Raw genomic sequence first — 23,148 nt, 5'->3', positions numbered from 1 at the left:
GAAGAGGGGCAACCGGGACAGAATCCAGCGCCCTGACCGGGACCAGAACCCGGTGTGCCGGTGCCACAAGGCAGAGGATTAGCCTATTGAGCTACGGCGCCGGCCCAATTTCAATATTTTTAAAAAAAGGCATACAAGGGCCGGCACCGCGGCTCAATAGGCTAATCCTCTGCCTAGTGGTGCCGGCACACCAGGTTCTAGTCCCGGTTGGGGCTCCGGCTTCTGTCCCAGTTGCCCCTCTTCCAGGCCAGCTCTCTGCTATGGCCAGGGAGTGCAGTTGAGGATGGCCCAAGTGCTTGGGCCCTGCACCCCATGGGAGACCAGGAAAAGCACCTGGCTCCTGCCTTTGGATCAGCGCGGTGCGCCGGCCACAGCACACTGGCCGCGATGGCCATTGGAGGGTGAACCAAAGGCAAAGGAAGACCTTTCTCTCTGTCTCTCTCTCTCACTGTCCACTCTGCCTGTCCAAAAAAAAAAAAATTTCTCTTTGTCTTTCCCTCTCACTGTCCACTCTGCCTGTCAAAAAAAAAAAAAAGGCATACAAATGTTAAATGGATAACCAGATAATCCAAATTCAGTGTATAGCTATGTACTGCTTTGAAAGTTATCTTCACTCAAATGTTTTACCAGAGTTATAGGAGACTTAGAATTTACTCCAACTGTACCCCTTTTGCAGGGAGTAAAGAGGAAGAAATGCAAAGAAATTCATCAGCCAACTTCACTGTGAAGCCAAGCAAGGCTCACTACAAAAATCATTGTACAGCAAACATCTGAATTTTGACTGAAGGTCAAAAGGGCTCTCATTAGCATTTAAAGACATTCAAATCAAGTCAAAACATTTTCTTGACTCACTAGGAAGCATTCATTTTTAGCAGCCAGAATCCATATGCTGAAGTAAAAACTCCAGTCACATGCCAAGATCTGAGGCAAACCTACTGCCTCAAGTCTATGGAAACTAGGTTCCCGGATATCAAGTTCCACAGAACTGTTACACAGTCAATACCTTTTCCATAGGCTTTAGCGTCCACCACTACAGACCGGCTCTCAAGAACTTACCAGTCAGCTCCCATTAGACCAGAGCCTACTCAATCCATCCCCGACAAACTTCTGTGTCTCCCAATCCCCCTCACAGGGCCTCCCTCTTTCACCTCCAAGCTGTTGCTCGGCCTGCCAAGTAATCATAGAACAGTTTTCCCTGTTCCATCTGCCAAGCCACATCAACAGAGCTGAAGGCTCACTTCCTCCAGGAAGTGTTCTCCAATTAACCCCACCCATTCTTCAACTCAGTTCGACAAATCTCTGAAATCTCATCTCGATAAAGACATAGTGAATAAATGTTTCTCTTTATCATGAACCTTATTTCCGCTTCTCCCATCCAAGCACTTACTACAGACACCATCAAGCTTGTATGCATTCAGTGCAGCCACACTGTTTTCAGGAGACAGGAAGGTCTTTCCAACTCTTCCTAGAATAAGACACACTTCCCATGTGTCTACCTCATAACCCTAAAAATCTCATCTGTCACCTAGATGAGATTTCTCAGAAAACGAAACTTGACTTACCTGGTCAAATTTCAAGAGTTTCTGAAGGTCATTCTTTTTAATAAGACTTTTCACTTCATTGGCATCAGGCATGCAAAGTCTATAGTTCAAGTCTCCCAACCAAATGACAACGCTGAGGATGGAGAAATACATGAGCAGAAGTAGCCATTATTAGCATAATAATTAATCGGAGAAGAATGCAAGAAGAAAATGGGCAGATTATGGGGTTCATTTAGCACCATCTGACAAGGTATTTAAAGCTATATCTAACTCTTTGGGCACAATTACTATCAATACCTCAGAGACACACAGGATTTCAAAATAGCTGAGAATACAGAGGCACTCCATACATGAAGAACAAAAACAGGGAAAGACAGTATATGTATGGGATTCAGAAGCCAAGGAGTTAATGGATTGAGAAGTATGCAATTTATCTGCTGGACTAGCTTCAAAATTGTGCCTGGATGCTTGCCAGGTCTCTAGGGGAAGAGAGGCTGAACATTTTCTAACTCTCAGAGCCCTGAGGTTTTGCATGACAGCTCTCCCAGGCAGAGCCCATCAGGAAAAGCAGGTCCGGGGCTCTCCAGTGTAGCCAACCTGTCTATCCCTGCCCAAGATCTGCAGCCCAAATTCCAGGCAGAAAGGAAATTAGCTTGCCAGGGGCTTCTCTGTCCCAATGACAACAACCGGCCTCTAGATATGCTGAAAGCCCCACAAAGGGAGACCCTGAAATTAACATGTCAAAATGCATTCTCCTGTGAGCTATCTCAGTGCGCCACCTTGCCAATCTCAAAGGCTACATAAAAGTTAAGGAATCCTGGGAGAATAAACTCATGGAATTTCAGGGCAACTTCACGGCCACAAATTTTATGGCTCTGACTTTACCACTGTGAAACAGTTCAGTGTCACTACTTTTCTCTACAATTACCCTACCTTCTATTGATTTTCATACTCCTAAATCATTTTCTGCTTTTCCATTAAGTCCTATCTTAAACCCTTATTTCAAACCACTGCCTCAAAATTTCAATGACCGGCCTTCATTTCTTTACAACTAATTATTTTATTTTATTTTTTTTTTTTGACAGGCAGAGTGGACAGTGAGAGAGAGAGACAGACAGAAAGGTCTTCCCTTGCCATTGGTTCACCCTCCAATGGCTGCCGTGGCCAGTGCGCTGCGGCCGGCGCACCGCGCTGATCCGATGGCAGGAGCCAGGTACTTCTGGTCTCCCATGTGGTGCAGGGCCCAAGCACTTGGGCCATCCTCCACTGCACTCCCTGGCCACAGCAGAGAGCTGGCCTGGAAGAGGGGCAACTGGGACAGAATCCAGCGCCCCGACCGGGACTAGAACCCGGGGTGCCGGCGCCGCAAGGCGGAGGATTAGCCTAGTGAGCCGCGGCGCCGGCCTACAACTAATTATTTTCTACCACCATCCAATCCATTCCTCAATTGTTTCTGTTTGTATCCATATTATGTCCAGTTCTGACCTCTTTCTGCTGCTCTTATTTGAAATAACCACAGCCATTAAAAAAACAATATAGATCTGAATACAGTGGCTTCAAGAGATGCACAATAAACAGGATAATATGGTCTTATGCATGTGTTTATACACAGAGAAAAGTCTAGAATAGAATTATAGTGTATGTCATAATATAACTTAAATTTTCTAGCAGCTGCATTTAAGATGTAAAAGAATTAAGGCTGGCATTCCAGTGTAGCAGACTAAGCCACAGCTTGCAACAATGGCATCCCATATCAGAGGGCTGGGTTTGAGGCCCGGGCCACCGTGCTTCCAATCCAGCTTACTGCCAATGCATATGGGAAGGCAGCAGAAGATGGTCCAAGTGCTTGGGCCCCTGCCACCCATATGGGAGATCAGGATGGAATCTCTGGCTCCTGCCTTGGCCTGCCAAGCGCTGACCATTGTGGCTATCTGGGGAGTGAACCAGCAGATGGAAGATCAATTTCTCTGTGTGTGTGTGTGTGTTCCTCTCTCTTTCTGTAACTCTGCCTTCCAAATCAATCTTTAAAAAATTATTCAGTATCCTTCTTTAAAAAAAAGAAATGAGGGATTTTTAATGTTCAATTTTGTCTTTTGTTACATTCACAACAAACATTTTTATTTCTTAATGAAAAAATAAAAACTGACTGTAGGGCTGGTGTTGTGGTGCGGCAGGTAAAGCTGCTGTCTGTGATGCCAGCGTCCCATATAGGCACTGGTTCGAGTCCCGGCTGCTCCACTTCTGGGCCAGCTCCCTGCTAATGCACCTGGGAAAGCCGTGGAAGATGGCCCAAATGTTTGGGTACCTGCCACCCACGTGGGAGACTTGGACGAAGTTCCTGGTTCCTGGCTTTGGCCTGGCCCAGTCTTGGTCATTGTGGCCATCTGGGGAGTGAACCAGCAGGCTGAAGATCTCTGTTTTTCCCTCTCTCTCTTTAGCTCTTTCAAATACATAAAATCCTTAAAGAAAAAAAAAACTGCAACTGACAGATCTCTTCACCATTACTCTAGATGCCCCACTAATACAACTAACCTTTTGTTAATGTCACGTTTTCTCTGCCTCAATGAGTCTGCTATTCCTCAAAACCCCCTGTTCATTGTGATCCCAATCCCTAATTGATAATCCCTCACTCTTCACAGCCCTACAGCTTCTCGTCACGTTTAATCTCTTCTTGTGCCTACTAGTCAAAGGCCACAGGAGAGTTAACCACTCACTCATGTTTCATGATGTTCAGTTGTGGGAGGGTCTGATTTGGAACCACAAAACTCATTCTCGCACAGATGTCCTTATAATCTTGGTTCCTTCTCTCAAAGTCTTCCACATGGGCAGCCAGGTGGGAATTGACAATGCAAAAGGTAGTGTTGTGAAATACGAACCTCACAGCTACCCCACCTTTGTTTCCCTGTTAGCAAGAACACTCAGTTAGTACACGCAAGTAGCAATCGAACTTCCCATGAATGCAAATAATAGTCAAGTTCATTTCCAAAGTAACTCACCATTTTCCCCATGATTCCAGTTCCAACTGTTTCTGTAGCAATATCACGGATATATCGATACTGATCCTTTCTAGCAAATATAAGGAGCATCATCCCAACAAGGCGGACTAGTTGAACCTGTGAGTTCCAGGGAGTTATAAAAGGCAAAGGTTAAATTCACTCTGTGTCATGTAGCTACCTTCCTAAAACTAATTTTCCACCAAGATGATATACTGATGCCGATGCCCATGTCTGAATCCAAATCCTTCAATTTGCTAGTGGACCCCATTCAATAGAAACCACAATTCTGTGGGGGAAGCTCTAACCTGACTCTAACCAATGTGAGTTAAAAGCCTTGGGTTGGACATTTGACCTAGAGGTTAAAGACACCCACATCCCATACTGGAGTGCTTGGATTTGACAGCCAGCTCCACTTCTGACTCCAGCTTCCAGCTAATGCAGACCCTGAGAAGGAGTGGTGAGGACTTAACTATTCGGGTCACTGTCACCCACCCACGTGGAGACCAGGATTGAGTCCTTGGCTCCTATCTTCAGCCTGGGACTCAGAGCCATTGTGAGCATCTGGGGAGTGAACGAGGAGAGGGGAGTGCTCTTTCTCTCGTTGTCCCTCAAATAAATACACACATTTAAAAAAAAAAGAGTTGAAAGCTTTGAGGGACAATGAGTATACTCAACTCTAGATACTACAGTCTTTTAATCACTTTTCAGCACACCAGGAGTAAGCAGCATTAAAAGTTCAAACAATAGAGATAAAGCCACTTATCTCAGTATGTTCCAAGTTTCTCATTTCTAGTTGGCTAAGAAATTTACACATAGAAAACAGCAATCCTTTTTACTTCAATTATTTTTTAAAATGAGAGCTAAAAACATATCCGAACTATGTATTAGTCAGGGATCTGTGTAAGAGGACTTTTCAAGGGTTTTATTACCTACATACAGTTAGCAGATGTAGAGGCAACTTACTAAGGCGGCTCCCTAATGTCCTAATGAAAATAATTCTTCTGGTAGCTCAATGTCTCCACCATATGCTTTCCAAAGACCAACAAACAGATCCACCTTGTTAAAGTCAACTCTCTTCTCAACTTAAACTCAAGTTTAGAACTCCTTTAAATTTCATTAATGCTTTTTTTAAAAACATAAAAACCATACACATTTATGAGTACCATGTGACGTTTCAATACACGTATATACTGCACAATACTTTATTCTTGCTCTGATTCCAAAGCACACTCTATGCACCCACATGCTTCATACCGTTTTTCTGCAAAGCACACAATTCTGACCATGTCAATGAACAATTTCAATTTACTGCGCAAATCAGTTACCATGTATGTATTCTGAGTTTATTATTGACATGAGTATACTAGTTTTTTTTTTCTAAAAGTTATCTAAGTAATGAAAATATAAGATCAGAAAGTTAAGGGAATTTTTTTCAAGGAAATATGTATGAAGGATTCTTCCGCCCTATCCCGGTACTACACAGAGGCAACAATTCAATTAAACCACTCTTTTGGACAAGTTCTAGATTATGGACTAACTCCCAGTGAGTTCTATTTAGTCATACACTAAAAAGACACATAATTATAGCTTACTTTCTTATACTTGGCTTTGGAATTCAATCCCCTCTCCACAGCCATGGACCATTCTTGTTCCTTCACAGACTCAAAGTAGAAAAAGGCTTCTGTGCTCAAGTCCAGCTCTTGGAATCTGAGATAAAAAGGATGTGAGATAAAAAGGATGTGAGATCTGTACATATCTCATAATTATGTCTGGCTACCTCCTGTCCCATTTGCTGAGACATGAGATGAAAAAAAGAGTGGAAGAAAAATACAATTTATAAAACTGCTCCATTCACCTCGGTTATCAGTAAGGACAAGTGGCTTTCTTTCTAAAGAATTCCCAGCAACATGCTCATAGGTTATGCAAAAATAAACCAAAAAATCTCCCAAGAGGGATAAAAGTACAGCTCTGCTTTTATATGCCAGGAACAGTCACTGTTAGAACCAACTCAGGTCTCAGCTTCTATGCAGAATACAGTTTTCTAGGAGTTTTGAGAGAACTAGTTGCTTCCTTACACCATTTCCTTTCTGGTCTCACAAATTTGATCCACAAGTTAATTTCCACATATGGCCTATAATATGCTTTTACCAAATAGTTTTTTTAAAAAAAGGAAGGCAAAAGGTCACGTACACCAAACATACAGTGAAAAGGAAAATTCCAGAAGTGTTCTTTACCCAATGCAGTAGATATCAGGAGGATTCGGATCACAGGTCAGCCAAGGTTCTAACCCGCTATCTGGAGACTGGCCATTCACATTCCAAGTTCCAACAAAAAATCTAATATATAACACCAAAAAGTAATTTGAAAACAAAGATCATGTGTGAACAAACAGAAGCTCTCTCTTGTCACCTCTTTACAAGGGTATGTTCGCACAGTCTAACATAATTCCTCAAAATGTTTTGCCACACACATTAGAAAAACCTCTTGCATCTATAACACAAAGTCAGGTGGATTTATTTTCTCTAAAATTTTACATGAAGTAAACCTACAGAAAGGAACCAAGTCTCTACTTAGAACACACAAAGTTAATTGCTTTCAATTAAACTCCATCCAAACTCCTACTTGAACTGGAACTCAGGGATGGGAAAGAGTATTCACGCCGCAAGCTAGTCTAATAGGGATTGTGGTTCCATACGGAGCTGTAGTTGAATCCAAGAACTCACGTCCCAGGGAATTATAAGGACGTCTCCGTAAAAAAACTCTGATGAGGCAGATCAAGTAGTGAGGGGGAGAGCTGAAGGGAAAACTCACAACTGTCTTAACCATTTTCACACGAATATAAGCATCACGAGGAATGTGAGCAACTGGAGGTTTCAGCATCAGGATATAGTTATGATGAAATTAGAATAAACGAGGCATGATGGGATAGAAGATGGGACTGGAATCTTGGACTAGAAGGGCACATCCTGTACATGAAGGACAAGAAAGGCGCTGTTGCTTTACACATCGGGGAATACATGCCATGCCACATCACACCCCCACCCCGAACACCACACATACCAGGTCTAGAAAAGACAGTACTGACGAGTAAAGATGAAATGAAAACTAATACAGAGGAAAATTCAAGATAGACCTCTCGATCAAGAGGAGTGGGTGAAATTTTTATTTAGTTAACTTACCAAAGTAAGTAAGTTAAGATCTAGTGGTAATGGTGGGCTTTAATTTTCCAATATTGGCTGGAAAAAAAATTCAGCAGGCCAGATAGATAAACACACTTGCTTATGAAATGTGCTAGGGGATAATTCTCTAGTATATGAGAGCTTGATTTGGTTCCCTAAGAGTGGATAGAAATATTAGGAGACATGGTATTAGTAGTAGTTAGAAAAATCCAAGAGAAATTGTAGCATCTGCATTATTTTGTATACGCATGTTACTGACCAGCATAGAGACAGGGGCTTGAATCTGATGACCATTCCCTTTATCAAGCTTTGATTCTTAATAAAGCTAATACCTTAAATACCAAAGGCCAATCTTGGAGCAGGCATTTGGCTTAGCAGTTAAGGTGCCCACATCCCATATCAGAGTGCCTGAACTTGACTCCTGGCTCTGGCTCCCAATTCTAGCTTCCTGTCATCATGGACCCTGGGGAGATAGCCGTAACAGCTCAAGCAGTTGGGTCCCTGCCACCCACATAGGATACCTGGGCTGAATTCCTGGCTCCTGACTTCAACCTGGCCCAGTCCTGACACTGTGAGCATTTGGGGAGTGAACCAGTGGATGGGAGCTCTCTTTGTCTGTATTTGTCTCTAGAATAAATAAAAGAAAAGAACCATACTTTCTTAAAATAATTTAGAAAATTTTAAAAATCTTACAAGACAGAGAGAGAGAGAGAGAGAGAGAGAGCACGCACTCCCATCTGCTGGCCCACTCCCCAACCGCCTGCAGCAGCTCTAGGCCAGGCCAGGGCTGAAGCTGGGAACCCACACAGTTGAGCTATTACTGCTGTGTCCCAGGGTCTGCATTAGCAGGAAGCTGGAGTCAGGAGTTGGCATTGAACCCAAGGACTCCGATATGGGACGTAGGTGCCTTAACCATGAGGCCAAATGCCTACCTTCCTACTAACTATGCTACACCTTTTCTTTACCACTTTGCTAAGCTGACTCCAGAAGTGCTACCATGCTACAGAAAGCATCAGTAGGTAGAAAAGAGACTAACCTGAAACTCTGAATGTTGACATACTCTTTCTCTCGCTTTGCCAGGATGTGTTTGATGAGGCCCTCCCGTTGCCCAGACTGGGTATTTGGTACAAAGAGCTTTCGCATGGTGTTAGTTACTTTGGGTTGTTCCTTGTTAGTAGTGTCTTTTTCACGTGGCAGCCTTAGAAAATAAATGATAAATTCAAAAGTAAAATTGCCTGAAATTTCAGTGTCCTACGGGGAAATAGGTTTCAACATAGGACTTACATCCTGTTCACAGAAGGGGGTGGGGGTGGGGGTTCCCGATGAGTCCCCATAGGCTGATTTTGTGAATTTATTTTCTTGTCCAAATTCATAGTTGAAAAATTATCCTCAAATCCAAGAAGCCCTGAAGGACATAGAACCCAAAGTCAAAGGGGGAAAAATTAACATCCAACACATCCAGGGTAGATGGGGCTTTGACTTGATCATGATTTGATCAGTGGCATTACTTGAATAGTAACAGCTAACATTCATTAAAGACTTAACATAGTGTGTCTTCACTGACAATAAGGGACTATACTATTATCTCCCTTAACCAACTTCTATAAAAACTCCACGAGGTGGGTGCTATTAAAAATCTTCCAATGCCACAGAACAGGAAACTTGGAGCTCAAGGTTGTTGAGCAACCTGACCAAGGTCATATAACTAGTAAATCCCAGACTTGGGATTCAAACCCAGGTCATCTGGCTCTCGAATTTATACTTTTTTTTATTATTATTACTTTGCTAAGCTGGCTCCTGAAGTGCTACCACAATAGAGAAAAGATTAAGAGTGAACATTAGTCAGTGGGCGGGGACTGCATGAAACCACTAGAGGATAATGTGTTTGACACTGACTTTAATCCACACATCATTTCATCTGGCCTGATAAAAATCTACTGACTCTGCAATGATCACAGCAACTGGAGGGGAAAGAATCCTTTCAGTACCTGAAAAAGCAGAAGGTTTCTCCTTAGTGTCTAATTTCTGGTACCAGCTGGATGAGTCTCTCTGCTCCGGAACAAGAAGTTGTGACTGAGCTGGAGAGGTAAGGGTTATGATCAGAAACTGGGGAGCCCTTCATCTGAATGCAGTTTATCACAACCTAAATCCATTCAGTCAACACTCCCGACATGTGGGAGTTATCACCATTCTTGACTATAATGGAAGAGACTAAGGAAATGAGGGCAGCGGTGAGGTGACCTGGAGGCAAAAGCAAGATCACACTCTGTGGTTAAACTATGCTTGCCATGGCACTGGAGACGAAAAAGACTCCATGTCTGTAAAGCTGGACAGACTTGTTCCCTAACCTGTCCTTATCAGCCATCAGAGCTCAAAGGGTGAGCCACTCGGCATTCAGCCACTTGCCTCTGTATCAGCAGGTCAGAATCGCACTTCCACTGACATAGCAGAAGGAAAACTGCTGAGCGCTGAGTTACCTTCCTGAGCAGCGAGCACTTCTGACAAGAACTTCAGACAGTGTTCCTCGTCAGGAATTTCGAAGCGGCGCTCTCTGGTCCAGTCCCCTTGAATCCGAATTTTGCAGCCACCTTAAAAAGAATTGAAATTCACACACATATATACTGATACAATGTTTTCTTGGGATCAGAGCCTCCACTTATAAGGTTAGTAGGAGAAGGTCCAGATCAGAAATATTCCAGCCCTCTAAAGTAGCGAGCACATGTATAAGATTGAGGGACTGAGCAAAGAGGGGTAGGGGTGATGCAGAGATGAAATCCTAAGGAAGTGAGCACTCCTAGGACTCATGAGCAATGTCAGCCAGATTTAGTGACAGGACACACGCTGGAATCACAGCTGCTTGCATTCTGATTTCCCTCTCAGATGTCAATGCGGGGGCCTCCGAAGTCTAGCAAAAGATAAACTGCTCAACCACTCTCCTCTTTCCCCTAGCTGGAAATCCCTACCATTTCACATCTAGATCATACAGTGAGTGTATCTGAAATGCGAATGGAATAAAGGAAGTAGGTCAGTGTGTTCATATGAGCATATTAATTTACAAACTGCTAAAAAGAAAAGAACAGTGGGATTGGTTCCATGTATCCTGAAAGAAGCATCCATACCTCATTATCTCAAGTGAAAGATGTATGTCTTAAACTTACAAAAGCAATGTAGTGACCTATGTCTGGGCATGGTTTGTTCAATATAGGCAACTTGAAGAATAGTAGAATCAGACACAACATGACCTAAGATTTTAATGCCCCCCCCCCCTTCTGATGCCCTGTAGCTGTCATCTGTATAACTGGATATGGTGATCTAGGAAACCAATGTTCACATTCTTATTCTGCTTTATTACACAAGTTGCTTTCTCATGCCCCTGAAAACTGTACGCTCCTTAAGGGCAAGAGGCAGGCTGCATACACAGATTGTTCAACGCTTCTGATGATCATCCAGCTCATAGCCTGTATAAGACCTGGAAAATTATTTGGACTGACCCTACCGAGGCAACTGCAGGTGGGACTTGAAATTCAGTGACTTGACAGAGGCTAATTTTTAAATTGAAAATTTTGTGTGGCCCACAGATGATGTTATAAATACCCAAATGGCGCTTGGAAGAAAAAAGGTTCTCTACCTCTGGTCTGGGGTGACTAACTGTCCCTGGGTTGTCTGGAACTGAGGGGCTTCCTACAACTTGGGACTTTTCAATGCTAAGGAAGTCCCCGGCAAACAGGGCTGGTTGATCACTCTATTGGTGACAGCACTGTCAAACTCTACAGACAAAAGATATTTAATGAATGACTGCTGAATCAGATTCTTTCACACTTCTAAATAAGAAAGAAATGATAAAATGAAACGAAAATCCTAGTTGTTTAGAGTGCAAATTCACTTCTACAGCTCTGTTTGTCCTTTGCATTTCCTGTTGTTTCTATCTTCACAGAATGAGCTTTTAAAAGGAAAGTAAAATTATTGATCAGAAGGAGAAGAGAGAAAAAAGGAGGAAAAATGCGAAAGAAGGCAAGGATAAGAAAATGAAAGTGCCATTGTAAGGGGGGGGAAAGAGAGAAAATGAATAAAGTGTCAAGCAGGAGCAGCCTTGAAGATATAAAGAAAAACTCCTTCAGAGTATAACATGTCCTCCCTCTCAGATAATTTATATTAAAAATAATTACAAAAGAATAGTTCCCATCTGACAGAAATTGAGAACAAGAACACAAATTCCCTCTCCCACAATTCTTGAAGATATATTTTAACAAATAAAAAGCTGACCTATTTAACAGCCGGAAGATTCCAGAAATTGCTTACAAAATAACCATGGCTGCTCTCTCCGCATGCTGCTTGGAAAAGAGAACAAATTATCCCATGACCCAACCTTCTCCTCTTCCTCCATGAGAAAACGCTCTGGACTTCTGTAGTCAGCAAGCACTCCTCAATCCTCAGCTCTGTCTGAGCATTCCCTGAGCCTCTCAGTAGTTGTCAACTACGGATGCATTAAAATCACCAGAGTCACTTTCTTTTTTTTTTAATTTATTTTTTTTTTTGACAGGCAGAGTGGACAGTAAGAGAGAGAGACAGAGAGAAAGGTCTTCCTTTGCCGTTGGTTCACCCTCCAATGGCTGCTGTGGCCAGCGTGCTGCGGCCAGCGTGCTGCGGCCAGCGTACCGCGCTGATCCGATGGCAGGAGCCAGGTACTTATCCTGGTCTCCCATGGGGTGCAGGGCCCAAGCACCTGGGCCATCCTCCACTGCACTCCTGGGCCACAGCAGAGAGCTGGCCTGGAAGAGGGGCAACCGGGACAGAATCCGGCGCCCCGACCGGAACTAGAACCCAGTGTGCCGGTGCTGCTAGGCGGAGGATTAGCCTAGTGAGCCGCGGCGCCGGCCTAAACTGCAGCGGGACGCCTCCCCCTCAGGGAATCAAACCCCGGTCTCCCGCATGACAGGTGGGGATACTCACCATTATACTAAGGAGGAACGCCCTCAGAGTCACTTTCAGGGAATACTGACAGCGGGGCCCACTCCAGGACAATCACGATGGACTCTCTGAGTGTGAACTACAGGCACTGGTAGTTTTAAAAATGCTCTCAAGCTGATTCTACACGCATCCAGACTGAAAAGCAGAGTAGTTCCCCTGCAGCCCTCTTAACTGAAGCTGTTGGTGAAGAGACTTTAAAATGGTTGTGGAAAAACGGAATTAAAATGTTTGTTTAGATAGAAAGTATGTTGAAATCCATGCATTTTTGTTCATAACATGCACATCTGTTTTACAAACTTTTTAAGGTCCCTGTATCCACGGATTTCAACATTTTCTGCATCAAAAGAAATGTAATTTTAATATTCTCTCACACCTGATGTAATTTAAGGTTGGTGTCCTTATTTGTCCTAATACTATCTACACCATTCCCTCTACTGCTCCCTTAGGAAAAAAATCCTTTCTTCTTTGAGACTCACCCACTGGGCTGTAGCCAACATCTTCCTTTTCCTACTCTATAAGACTATCCAGAACCCTCACAGAAACTTCAAATCTAGGATTCAATGCCAGTCTAATATGCCTTCCTCTCCACTCAATCTCCTGCCATAACTTTGAGGCCCTTTAAAATCAGCATAGAAAACCCATAAAACACCTTCAACTTCCTCATCCAACGACCTTCCCTCTCCACCTTAGCTGTCACTCCCTGTTATGCCTTGGATATTTTTTTCATCATACAAACACCACCACCTCACAAACCTCTGATTCGGATGCCCCACTCTGATCTGTTATGCCTTCCAACTCAGTTGCTCATTATTCCCACTGTAATTGTTCTTTGACCTCATGGAAATCTCCAGTCCACTGACTCCTCCATGCTCTCACTTATCCATCAGCTCCTTCCTGCTTTCACTCCCGTGTTTATCAAACGGATGTCATCATTACACTGTTGCAAAAGCCCAGAATTGCTTTATCTCTGTTTTTCCACGCCCCTGCCTAATCAAATTCCAATTCTCAGGAATCCAACTAATTGCCTTCTGTGCACTTATGCCTAAGCAACCAGAGGGGTAAACCCCCACCTCCCCAACACACACATAGAGTTTTAATTGTAAGTTCTTCTCTTATTGTTACTTATTTTTTAAATGTTTACATGCTCATTTTTATTTATTTGAAAAGTAGAATGACAGAGAAAGTGGGAGAGATAGCGCTTCTGTTGCTGGTTCACTCTCCAAATGCTCCCAACAGCTGAGGTTAGGCAGGGCTGAAGCCAGGAGCCAGAAATTCCATGCAGGTCTCCCAAGTGGTTTGCAGAGACTCAATGCTTGAGCCATTACCTGCTGCCTCCTAGGTGCATTAACAGGAAGCTGGCTAGGAAGCAGAGGGAGAAGTAGGAGTTGACCTCAGGTACTCTAACGTGGGATGTTCGTGTCCCAGATGGAGGCTTAATCCACTGTGCTATTATGCTGCTCCTAATTATAAATTCTTGATTGCCAACCTCAACTGTACCTTCTCTCTTAGGAAGAAATCTTAAGTTTCCACAGTCAAGTCATTTCCTACTACGACCTGGAAGAACTATTTCATACCTTCTCATTTATCCTCAAATACTGGGTTTTCCTCTTCACAAGGCTTCTCATTCCAAGCAGACTGCTTTACCTTATACTTTAGAGAAAAAAGAAGCCACCACATGGAAAACTACCTGTATGTGTACACATCCCCTCCTTTCCCTTTGGATACAAGGAAGAAGATTCCCGTGGCTCACTTGGTTAATCCTCCACCTGTGGCGCGCGCTGGCATCCCATATGGGCACCAGGTTCTAGTCCCAGTTGCTCCTCTTTCAGTCCAGCTCTCAGCTGTGGCCTGGGAAGGCAGTGGAGGATGGCCCAAGTGCTTGGGTCCCTGCACCCGCATGGGAGACCAGAAGGAAGCACCTGGCTCCTGGCTTCGGATCGGCATAGTGCTGGCTGTGGTGGCCATTTGGGGGGGGGGGGTGAACCAACGGAAGGAAGACCTTTCTCTCTGTCTCTGTCTATAACTACCTGTCAAATAAAAAAAAAGAAAGAAAATGAACTTCTCTTAAAAAAAAAAGATTCCTCTTGTCAAGGCCACCTTCACGGGGTGGGGGAGGGCCTGTGCTGTGGCACAGCAGGTTAAGCTGTCACTTGTGACAGCAGCATTCCATTCCATATCTAAGAGCCATTTCAAGTCCTGGCTGCCTGTGTCTGATCCAGTTCCCTGTTGATATGCCTGGGAAGCAGTGAATGATGGCTCAAGTATCTGGGCCACTGCCACCCACATGGAAGCCCTGGATGGAGTTCCTGGATCCTAGTTTTAGCCTGGTCCAGGCCTGGCTGTTGTGGCCATTTGGGGAGTAAACTAGCAGATGGAAGATCTCTCTCTCTCTCTCTGATTCTGCCTTTCAAATGAGTGAATGAATGAATGAATCTTTTTTTTTTTGACAGGCAGAGTGGACAGTGAGAGAGAGAGACAGAGAGAAAGGTCTTCCTTTTGCCGTTGGTTCACCCTCCAATGGCCGCCGCGGCCCATGCACTGCAGCCGGCGCACCGCGCTGATCCGATGGCAGGAGCCAGGTGCTTCTCCTGGTCTCCCATGCGGGTGCAGGGCCCAAGCACTTGGGCCATCCTCCACTGCACTCCTGGGCCACAGCAGAGAGTTGGCCTGGAAGAGGGGCAACCGGGACAGAATCCGGCGCCCCGACCGGGACCAGAACCCGGTGTGCTGGCGCTGCAAGGCGGAGGATTAGCCTATTGAGCCACGGCGCCGGCATCGAATGGATGAATCTTTAAAAACAACAACAAAAGAGGCCACTTTCACACTGAACTACAATTCCTCCCATTCCTTCTAGGGGTCTTATACTTGCAACCATTCTCTAAACACACCCCCATATCTTTAATCTTTCCCTTTCACAGGCTCTTCCCCATCAGCATGAAAACTTGTTCAGAAGTCTTTCATATCCAAAAAACAAAACCTTTCCTGGACTCCATATTTTCCTCCAACTCCAGTTCATCTCTACAGTGCCCCCAACAGTCAAGCTTTCTTTATAAAACATAGTCACTACTTGTCTACCTCCCATTCTTTTTCATCCATTCCAATATGACTTCTACTACCCCTCTGAAACTGCCTTGCTAAATCGCCAATAACGTCCATACTGCTAAATGCAATGGATAATCTTCAGATATCTTTTCAGATCTATTAGCAGAAATAAACAGTTAATCCCTGCTTAAAATAATTTCTTCCAAAGGCTTCTGGATACTACATTCATCTAATTTCTCTCCTTTTCTGTTATTACTAATTTTTAGTGACCCATCAAGAATCTCTCTCTCTAACCTTTGAAAATAAGTGTTCTTCAAGTTCAATCCTAAATATTTTCCTCATTCTATACCAGCATTGTCCAATAGGATTTTCTGTGATGATGTTCATGTTCTATAATGCATGGTCCAAGATGGTAGCTAATAACCACCCACGTCACTAACAAGCATCTGAAATGTGACTACTGCAACAGAGGAGCTGCATTTCTAATTAACTGAAATAGGCACATTCAGTTAGTGGCTCCTGTACTGGATAGCAAGATTCTCTCCACAGTCATGTCCTCCCTCATGCTCTCAAATACCATCTATGTGCTAGCGGCCCAGACCTTTATCCTGAACTCTTGATGCACATATTCTGCTGCCAACTGATCATCAACATCCAAATGTCTCCAGGAAATCTGAAACCCAACATGCCAAAACTGAATTCATGATTCCTCCCCCCGCCGGAAAAGGAAAACTCTTTCTTTCTGCAATTATGCAAATGGTGCCATCATCCACATTCATGTCAGAAAACTGAGATTCATGCTTGACACTTCTCTCATCTCTTACAGCCAAGCCAATTCCTATTCATTTTCCCTCCAAAAACATTGATCAAATCTGTCTGCTTATCTCCATTTCTTCTTCCATCATATTCTCTAACTTATTCCATGAAAACAGCCTCCCCTAAGTAGTCTCTCTACTATGGCAGAAAATCCTTTCTATTCTTCCCATTTTTTTTTTTAAATCAAGAAATCCAGATTCAATACCATGGCTTACAGAATTCTCCCAGATGCGGCCCTAGCCTGCCCAAGCCCTTACAGTTCCCTTTATCTGTCTTCCCTCCTCCATCTTCACCTGTCTCCTACGTAGTTCCTCTGGTCTCAGTTTAAATGTCACTTATTCAAAGTGGTCTTCTCTGATCATTCTGCCTAATTTACTCATCACTCTTATAAACTCTTTGCATTTCTTGATAGCATTTATCAAAACTGCAACTATTAAGTATCTGTACCTTATCAGTTTAAAGTCTTTTTCTCACATTAAAATTCATCACTGACCATGACGACATTGAGTCCTTCCATGTCCCTAGAACCTAGCAGGGTACCTGGCACCTAAAACACATTCCTATTTTTACAGAATGAATTAGCGAGTTATAGGCTTCCATGTGACACTAGTATCAAACAACACAGAAGCAAAACTCAAAGCAGTAGTAACCTCAGCTATATTGTTCTCTATTGATTCTGTAGCACTTACAACCATGCCTGGCAAACAGACAGCACTCACCAAATATTTGCTGAACAATGAATTAGGGAGTGTTTAATATTAGGAAAGAAGTACAATATAGTCCATCAATAGGTCAAATAAGGAAGAAAAATATAACCATCTCCATAACTACTGAAGACAGATGACAAAATTCAGCATAGATTCATAAGTACACACAGACTTGAAGTAAATGCAATTTGTCAGTATGTTTTTAAAAATAACAATCTGTCAAATCAATAGACAATAATGTCCTTAACAGTAAAATACCACTAAAGGAGCTAAATAAAGATCATCACCCATTATTCAACACTTTGTCCTAAATTCTCATTGGTTCAGCAAAATGAGTAGCAAAACTAATAGTTATAACTACTAAAAAGAGGACAACATTATTATCTGCAGATGATTGAGGCTATTTACCAAAATAAAAAATAAACAGAAGACAATGTTAAAAAAATAAATTTCAGGGAAGTAGCTGCATAAAAGGTACATATCCAGAATTCAGTAGCTGTTCTGCACACTAACAAGAGCAACTAGAAGATAACAGAAACTAAGTTCTGCTCCAAATGGCAGCAAATAGAATCTACTACAATATATTTTACCTAAAAAAAGTTATAAAGAGACTACAAATTTTACCCAGAGATATAAAAGACAATGTAGGGGCTGGGGCTGTGGCACAGTGGGTGGAGCCACCATCGGCAGTGCCGGCATCCCATATGGGCGCCGGTTCAAGTCCTGGCTGCTCCACTTCCAATCCAGCTCTCTGCAATGGCCTGGGAAAGTAGTGGAAGATGGTCCAAGTCCTTGGGCCCCTGCACCCACATGGGAGACCTGGAAGAAGCTCCTGGCTCCTGACTTCAGATTAGCATAGCTCTGGCCGTTGCAGCCATTTGGGGAGTGAATTAGCAGATGGAAGATCTAGCTCTCTCTCTGTTTCTCTCTCTGTAACTCTGCCTTTCAAATAAATAAATAAATCTTTATAAAAACACTATATATGATGATCCAATTATGTAAAAAAATCAATAAAATACTAGAGAAAAATACAATAAAATGTTAACTACAGTGGTGATCTCTAAACTGCAGAAGAATAAATTGAATTTGAAATTTTAAACTTGTCTGAATTTATGAATTATATACAATAAAGTTGTATTATCTCTATAATCAGAAAAAATTAAAATTATTTAATACCAGCATATAGGCAATGGAAAAATACACTAAAACCAGGTTTGCCTGAGAAACCCAGGGTCTCCCTCCTACCACACACTGTGTGTTCCTAAAGCATAGATCTGAAGGCCAAGGATCAAGATAAACATCTGGTTTACTAAACGGGCAGAGGAAGCAAAGGATTTTATCCAAGTGGCCACTGAACTATTTTTTCCCTATAATCCAATACTTGAACTCTACACATAGCAACATATGCCTAATATCTATGTACGAGAGGTTATAGCAACACCAGTATTGTAAAACAGGTGTTTATAAAACATCTCAGTTTTACTTTTCAGCTTTGGATCAAAAACCTAGAACAAGCCATTTCTGTATCTTATTTCGGCAGTGATGTCAGTTTCTACAGAAATGCCTGTCCTGCCTGCCGTGTTGCATTTTTAGTGTTTTGCCTTCTCTTCTCTAAGTACAAGAAGATATAGATATTATTTTCTCCCTTGGATACCTGCAACAGAAGCTAGCTATTGAATTTATTTAGTGTTTCAGGAACACCCTTTTAAGACTTTCAAAATACATGTGCGGGGCGGGGGTGGGGGGTGGGTGGGAGGGAGGAGATGAATAAAACCCAAAGTAGAAAAAGCCTACCTAAATCACTCAATATAAATCAAGGGTGCCGAGGACAGGGACTATGTCTAAACAAAATAGCTCCAAGGTAAGTGCCAAGCTCCACTCATCCAAGGACTCAATCAAGAGATAAGACAACCTGTCTGATTTAGACTCATGTGGTCAGATGCTCTTTTCCATAGCAACCACACAGCAGTCACGTAGCACTCAAGTCCCCATTTTCTCCTCCTCAGAACACAGCACAATTAGATAAACAAAGAACAGCTTGCACAGAAAGCGGATGACAATTCGCCTCGAACAGATAAAAATGAGAGAACAGAATCAGAGAAAAGGAAGACTATGTTCTCGAAGATAAAGGGATGCCCTGAGGGGATGCAGCTTAAGTAAAAGTCCAAAACTACTTTAAGATAGAGAAGAAATACCTAGACAAGCAATTTAAGGGACTGTGCAGCCTCCATAACAGGAGACCGTTATGAATTAATACACAAAAAATAAAAAGAAGGTAGAGTCAAGCTTATAACAGCAGTTAAAAAAAAACACCCATATATCTCATGTACTTTAGACATACTGCTTACTACCCCTTCCTACAATCAACTCCACAGCCATGATTTCAGTAACAACAGTATTATTAGCTCAGAGAAGTACAGCATTAGAGCATCAATCATATTTTTAATATTTACAAAGATTCTTATCAGCCACCTGTTTTTTCTTAGGCATAGCCTGTTTTTGTAAGACAGCGCTAATCTGTATGGCTGCTTCAAGAAAATGGTGACTACAGAATAAGATAGCAAAAGGAAAGCTGTGCTCCCAAAGGTATATATATATATATTTACCCAAAGGTAAATATATAGAGTATGCAAGTAAATATTTGTTGAGTGAAAACCAACTCAGAGAGATACTCACTGTTTGAAGCTATGTCAATCAAAAGAGTTTCTTCTGCTTCTAAAGAAGAGACAAAGAACAGATTAGGGAAAAGAAAACCATTCTTTATAAGCGAAAGAAGTACAAGCTTACCTGAGTACTGCTTCGCTAGGTCACTACTACTACATCTTAGAACACATTTAAAAATCCTTTGTTGGGGCCGGTGCCGCGGCTCACTAGGCTAATCCTCCACCTGCGGCGCCGGCACCCTGGGTTCTAGTCCTGGCTGGGGCGCTGGATTCTGTCCCGGTTGCCCCTCTTCCAGGCCAGCTCTCTGCTGTGGCCTAGGAAGGCAGCGGAGGATGGCCCAAGTGCTTGGGCCCTGCACTCGCATGGGAGACCAGGAGGAAGCACCTGGCTCCTGGCTTCGGTTCCGCGCAGCGCGCTGGCCGTAGTGGCCGTTTGGGGGGGGGTGAACCAACGGAAGGAAGACCTTTCTCTCTGTCTTTCTCTCTCTTACTGTCTAACTCTGCCTGGCAAAAAAAAAAAATCCTTTGTTGGGGTGGGCATTTAGCTTGTCAGATAAGATGCCTGCATCCCTCACTGGAGTGCCTGGGTTCAATTCCCTATTCTGGCTACTGACTCCAGCATCCTGCCAATGAAGATCCTGGGAGGCAGCAGTAATGGCTCAAATAGTTGGGTGTCTGCCACCCACGTGAGAGACCTGGGCAGCATTCCCAGCTGCTGGCCCTGGCCCCAGCCCAACTCCAGCTCCCCCAGAGATTTGGGGAGTGAATCCATGGATGAGAGCTCTGTTTGTCTGTCTGTGTCTGAATATAGCTCTTCAGCACTCTTAGACAAGGCATGTACCTTCTCAATGGTAGATTAGTAATGTCATCTTTTTACATAAAGAGTAACAGATTTCATTTTACATGCAAGGGCAAATTTAAGTTCGTGTGGTATTATACAATGCGATAATGACCAAAGGGGAAAAAAAAACCTCATAAAACTAGCTAAGCAATTAAAGCTAGTACCTTGAACACATTTGAAGTGGCTATTTATAGGAATGATATCTTGAACATGTTGTTCCTTCTCATACAACTGGATTATTAACCTAGGAAACAGAAGAATGCATCACTGAGTGGCTACTGAAAAACCCAAACATTTAATAAAAACCCAACCCAAACAAAAAGTACTTTGCTATCTCATTACACTAGTCTAGTCCATATTTACTGGACCTGCTGGATGTAATTCCCCATATTTGAGCCTGAAGGGCTAAAAGGATGTTGGTGGTGATCAATACATGAATATTCACATTGTCCTATATGCCATAAAGAACATATCATAGTTTACTTCCTAAAACTAGCTTAGAATCATGTAACTTCAGAGTATGCATGCCATATTAATGGCTAAATATGACGAAAGGAACTATGGCTCACTCTTCACCACAGTATTCCTAGAACAAAGCATGGTGCTTGAGCACACAACAGTCACGTGTCTGTATCCAACCAATGAATTAGAAAATTCACACATTAGTGTTCTAATGATATTCTCATGGCTTTTACCAAATAACGGTTTATCTGTTCAAACAAGCACGCATGTTCATGAAGGAGTGAGGGGGGGTACCCAGCCGGCTGGATCAGTCAAAATAACCCTAGTGGCCAACAAAGCAGCATATATCACAATCAGATCGCCTTCACACCCTCTGTGTTTGTCCTCTGGTTTCCAACTTCATGCTGACACTTCTACATAAACACGACTGAACTTGGCTTCCCAGTATGAAATACAAGACTTCTAAATCCATATGTATTCCTGAAAGATGAAGTCTCATTTATTACTTAAACTTAGCACCCCAGAATCAAAACACAACATACTAGTAAGCATTCTCAACGTCAACTAGCTTCCCCAAAGTCAGTTACTCTCCAAGTGGTTCTTTTTTCCAGCAATACTATTTTCTTCCTGAGAATTGGATCAAATACCACTTCCTCTGTGAAGCTTTGCTCTGTAACCCCAAGTAGAACCAGAAGTCTTATTCCCTTTGCTTGTCCTTCTAATTAAACACACATGCTCCATTATAGTTCTACTGATTTGAGCTCCTTGAAAGCAAAAACCCTATCATATTGTTTTGTTTAATAGATGCCCAATAAATACTGGAGGAATAAATGAACTAGCTTAATCAAGCTATAAGCAGAGGTAAGAATTTCTAAACATCATTAAATTCAAATACATTTTTTAAATGTTCAAATACATTTAAAAAAAAAATTGTTTCTTTAATTTTACTTGAAAGGCAGAGAGAAGAGAGAGCTTCCACTTGCTTGTTCATTCCCAAAATGCCTGCAAGAGCCAGGGCCAGGAGAGGTTGAAGCCAGGATCCCAGAAACCAATCTAGGCTCCTATGTGGGTATCAGGGACCCATACTTGAGCTGTTATCTGCTGCCTCCTAGGTTGCCCATCGGCAGGAAGTGGAGTAGTTGAGACTTGAACAAAACTCTGATAAGGGATGCAGGTGTCCCAGGTGGTACTTTAAGTGCTACACCAAATGCCCACCTCCATTTGTCCAACCTCTGACATTAAAAATGTCATTGCTTTGAAGAGTCTGATTTCGTGCTGCTGTCTTTTTAAGGGACTGGTTTTCATTTTTTTTCAAATCTAATTCTGAAGAGGATAACGAGGTCTAAGTTACTGCTTACATAGAACTAAAGGAAATGGCAGTGTTAATGCTGTTTTCCTGCTCTGATCCTGCTTGCCCAATTTGAAGTGGTTTACATTTTAAGTTGACTATAGGAATGTGGGGCAGGTCCCTTTCAACCTCAAAAGCTCATGAGTTGCCTAAGAGTCCGCTAACCTCATACAGAGACCGGAAAGTAGATAAAAGGCTGAGAAAGCAAGGGTCAAAGAGGAAGAGCTTACTTTGAGGAAAATGAACACAAACCATTTTAGTCTCAAAATCTGGAGAACAGAAATTGTGCTGAACATTAGCAGTAGAGCTTCGACTGTACTGTGTAAGGATACTTCAAAAAGTTTACGGAAAAATGGAATAAAAAGATAAATTTATTGATGCAAAAAGTTTGAAATCCACATTTCTTTTTCATAACACACATTTCCAAGAACCTTTTTGAAGTGCCCTTGTGTACAGTATTAGGTGTCTCCAGGAAATGATTCCAAAAGAAACTATATATATATATATATACACACAACTATATGTTATATAGTTTCGGATATCGGTTACGGCTACTTCTTAACTGTGAACAAATGACTTAATCTC

General features: G+C 42.6%; 1 protein-coding gene across 7 annotated transcripts in view; it reads right to left on the bottom strand.

Moving 5' to 3' along the window:
- OCRL (OCRL inositol polyphosphate-5-phosphatase) overlaps positions 1-23,148 on the bottom strand; it is a 62,683-nt gene that overhangs the window by 26,438 nt on the left and 13,097 nt on the right. For 5 of the 7 annotated variants that reach the window (XM_051827497.2, XM_051827498.1, XM_017349740.3 and 2 more), the window contains 11 exons: positions 20,918-20,997; positions 19,926-19,964; positions 10,194-10,304; positions 9,705-9,794; positions 9,001-9,121; positions 8,753-8,914; positions 6,772-6,873; positions 6,130-6,244; positions 4,538-4,654; positions 4,256-4,443; positions 1,563-1,674 (listed from right to left, as the gene is read on the bottom strand). In XM_051827497.2, coding sequence (XP_051683457.1) covers positions 1,563-1,674; positions 4,256-4,443; positions 4,538-4,654; positions 6,130-6,244; positions 6,772-6,873; positions 8,753-8,914; positions 9,001-9,089 — 885 coding nt within the window. In that variant the 5' untranslated portion in view covers positions 9,090-9,121; positions 9,705-9,794; positions 10,194-10,304; positions 19,926-19,964; positions 20,918-20,997. The remainder of the gene's footprint in view (positions 1-1,562; positions 1,675-4,255; positions 4,444-4,537; positions 4,655-6,129; positions 6,245-6,771; positions 6,874-8,752; positions 8,915-9,000; positions 9,122-9,704; positions 9,795-10,193; positions 10,305-19,925; positions 19,965-20,917; positions 20,998-23,148) is intronic. The other 2 variants (XM_070066466.1, XM_017349742.3) reach the window with 2 other exon arrangements.

The sequence above is a fragment of the Oryctolagus cuniculus genome, chromosome X (genome assembly GCF_964237555.1).
Source record: "Oryctolagus cuniculus chromosome X, mOryCun1.1, whole genome shotgun sequence".
In the NCBI taxonomy this organism is placed as follows: domain Eukaryota; kingdom Metazoa; phylum Chordata; class Mammalia; order Lagomorpha; family Leporidae; genus Oryctolagus; species Oryctolagus cuniculus.
Note: the sequence above shows the minus strand (reverse complement) of the source record. Positions and strands in the feature narration are given on the sequence as shown.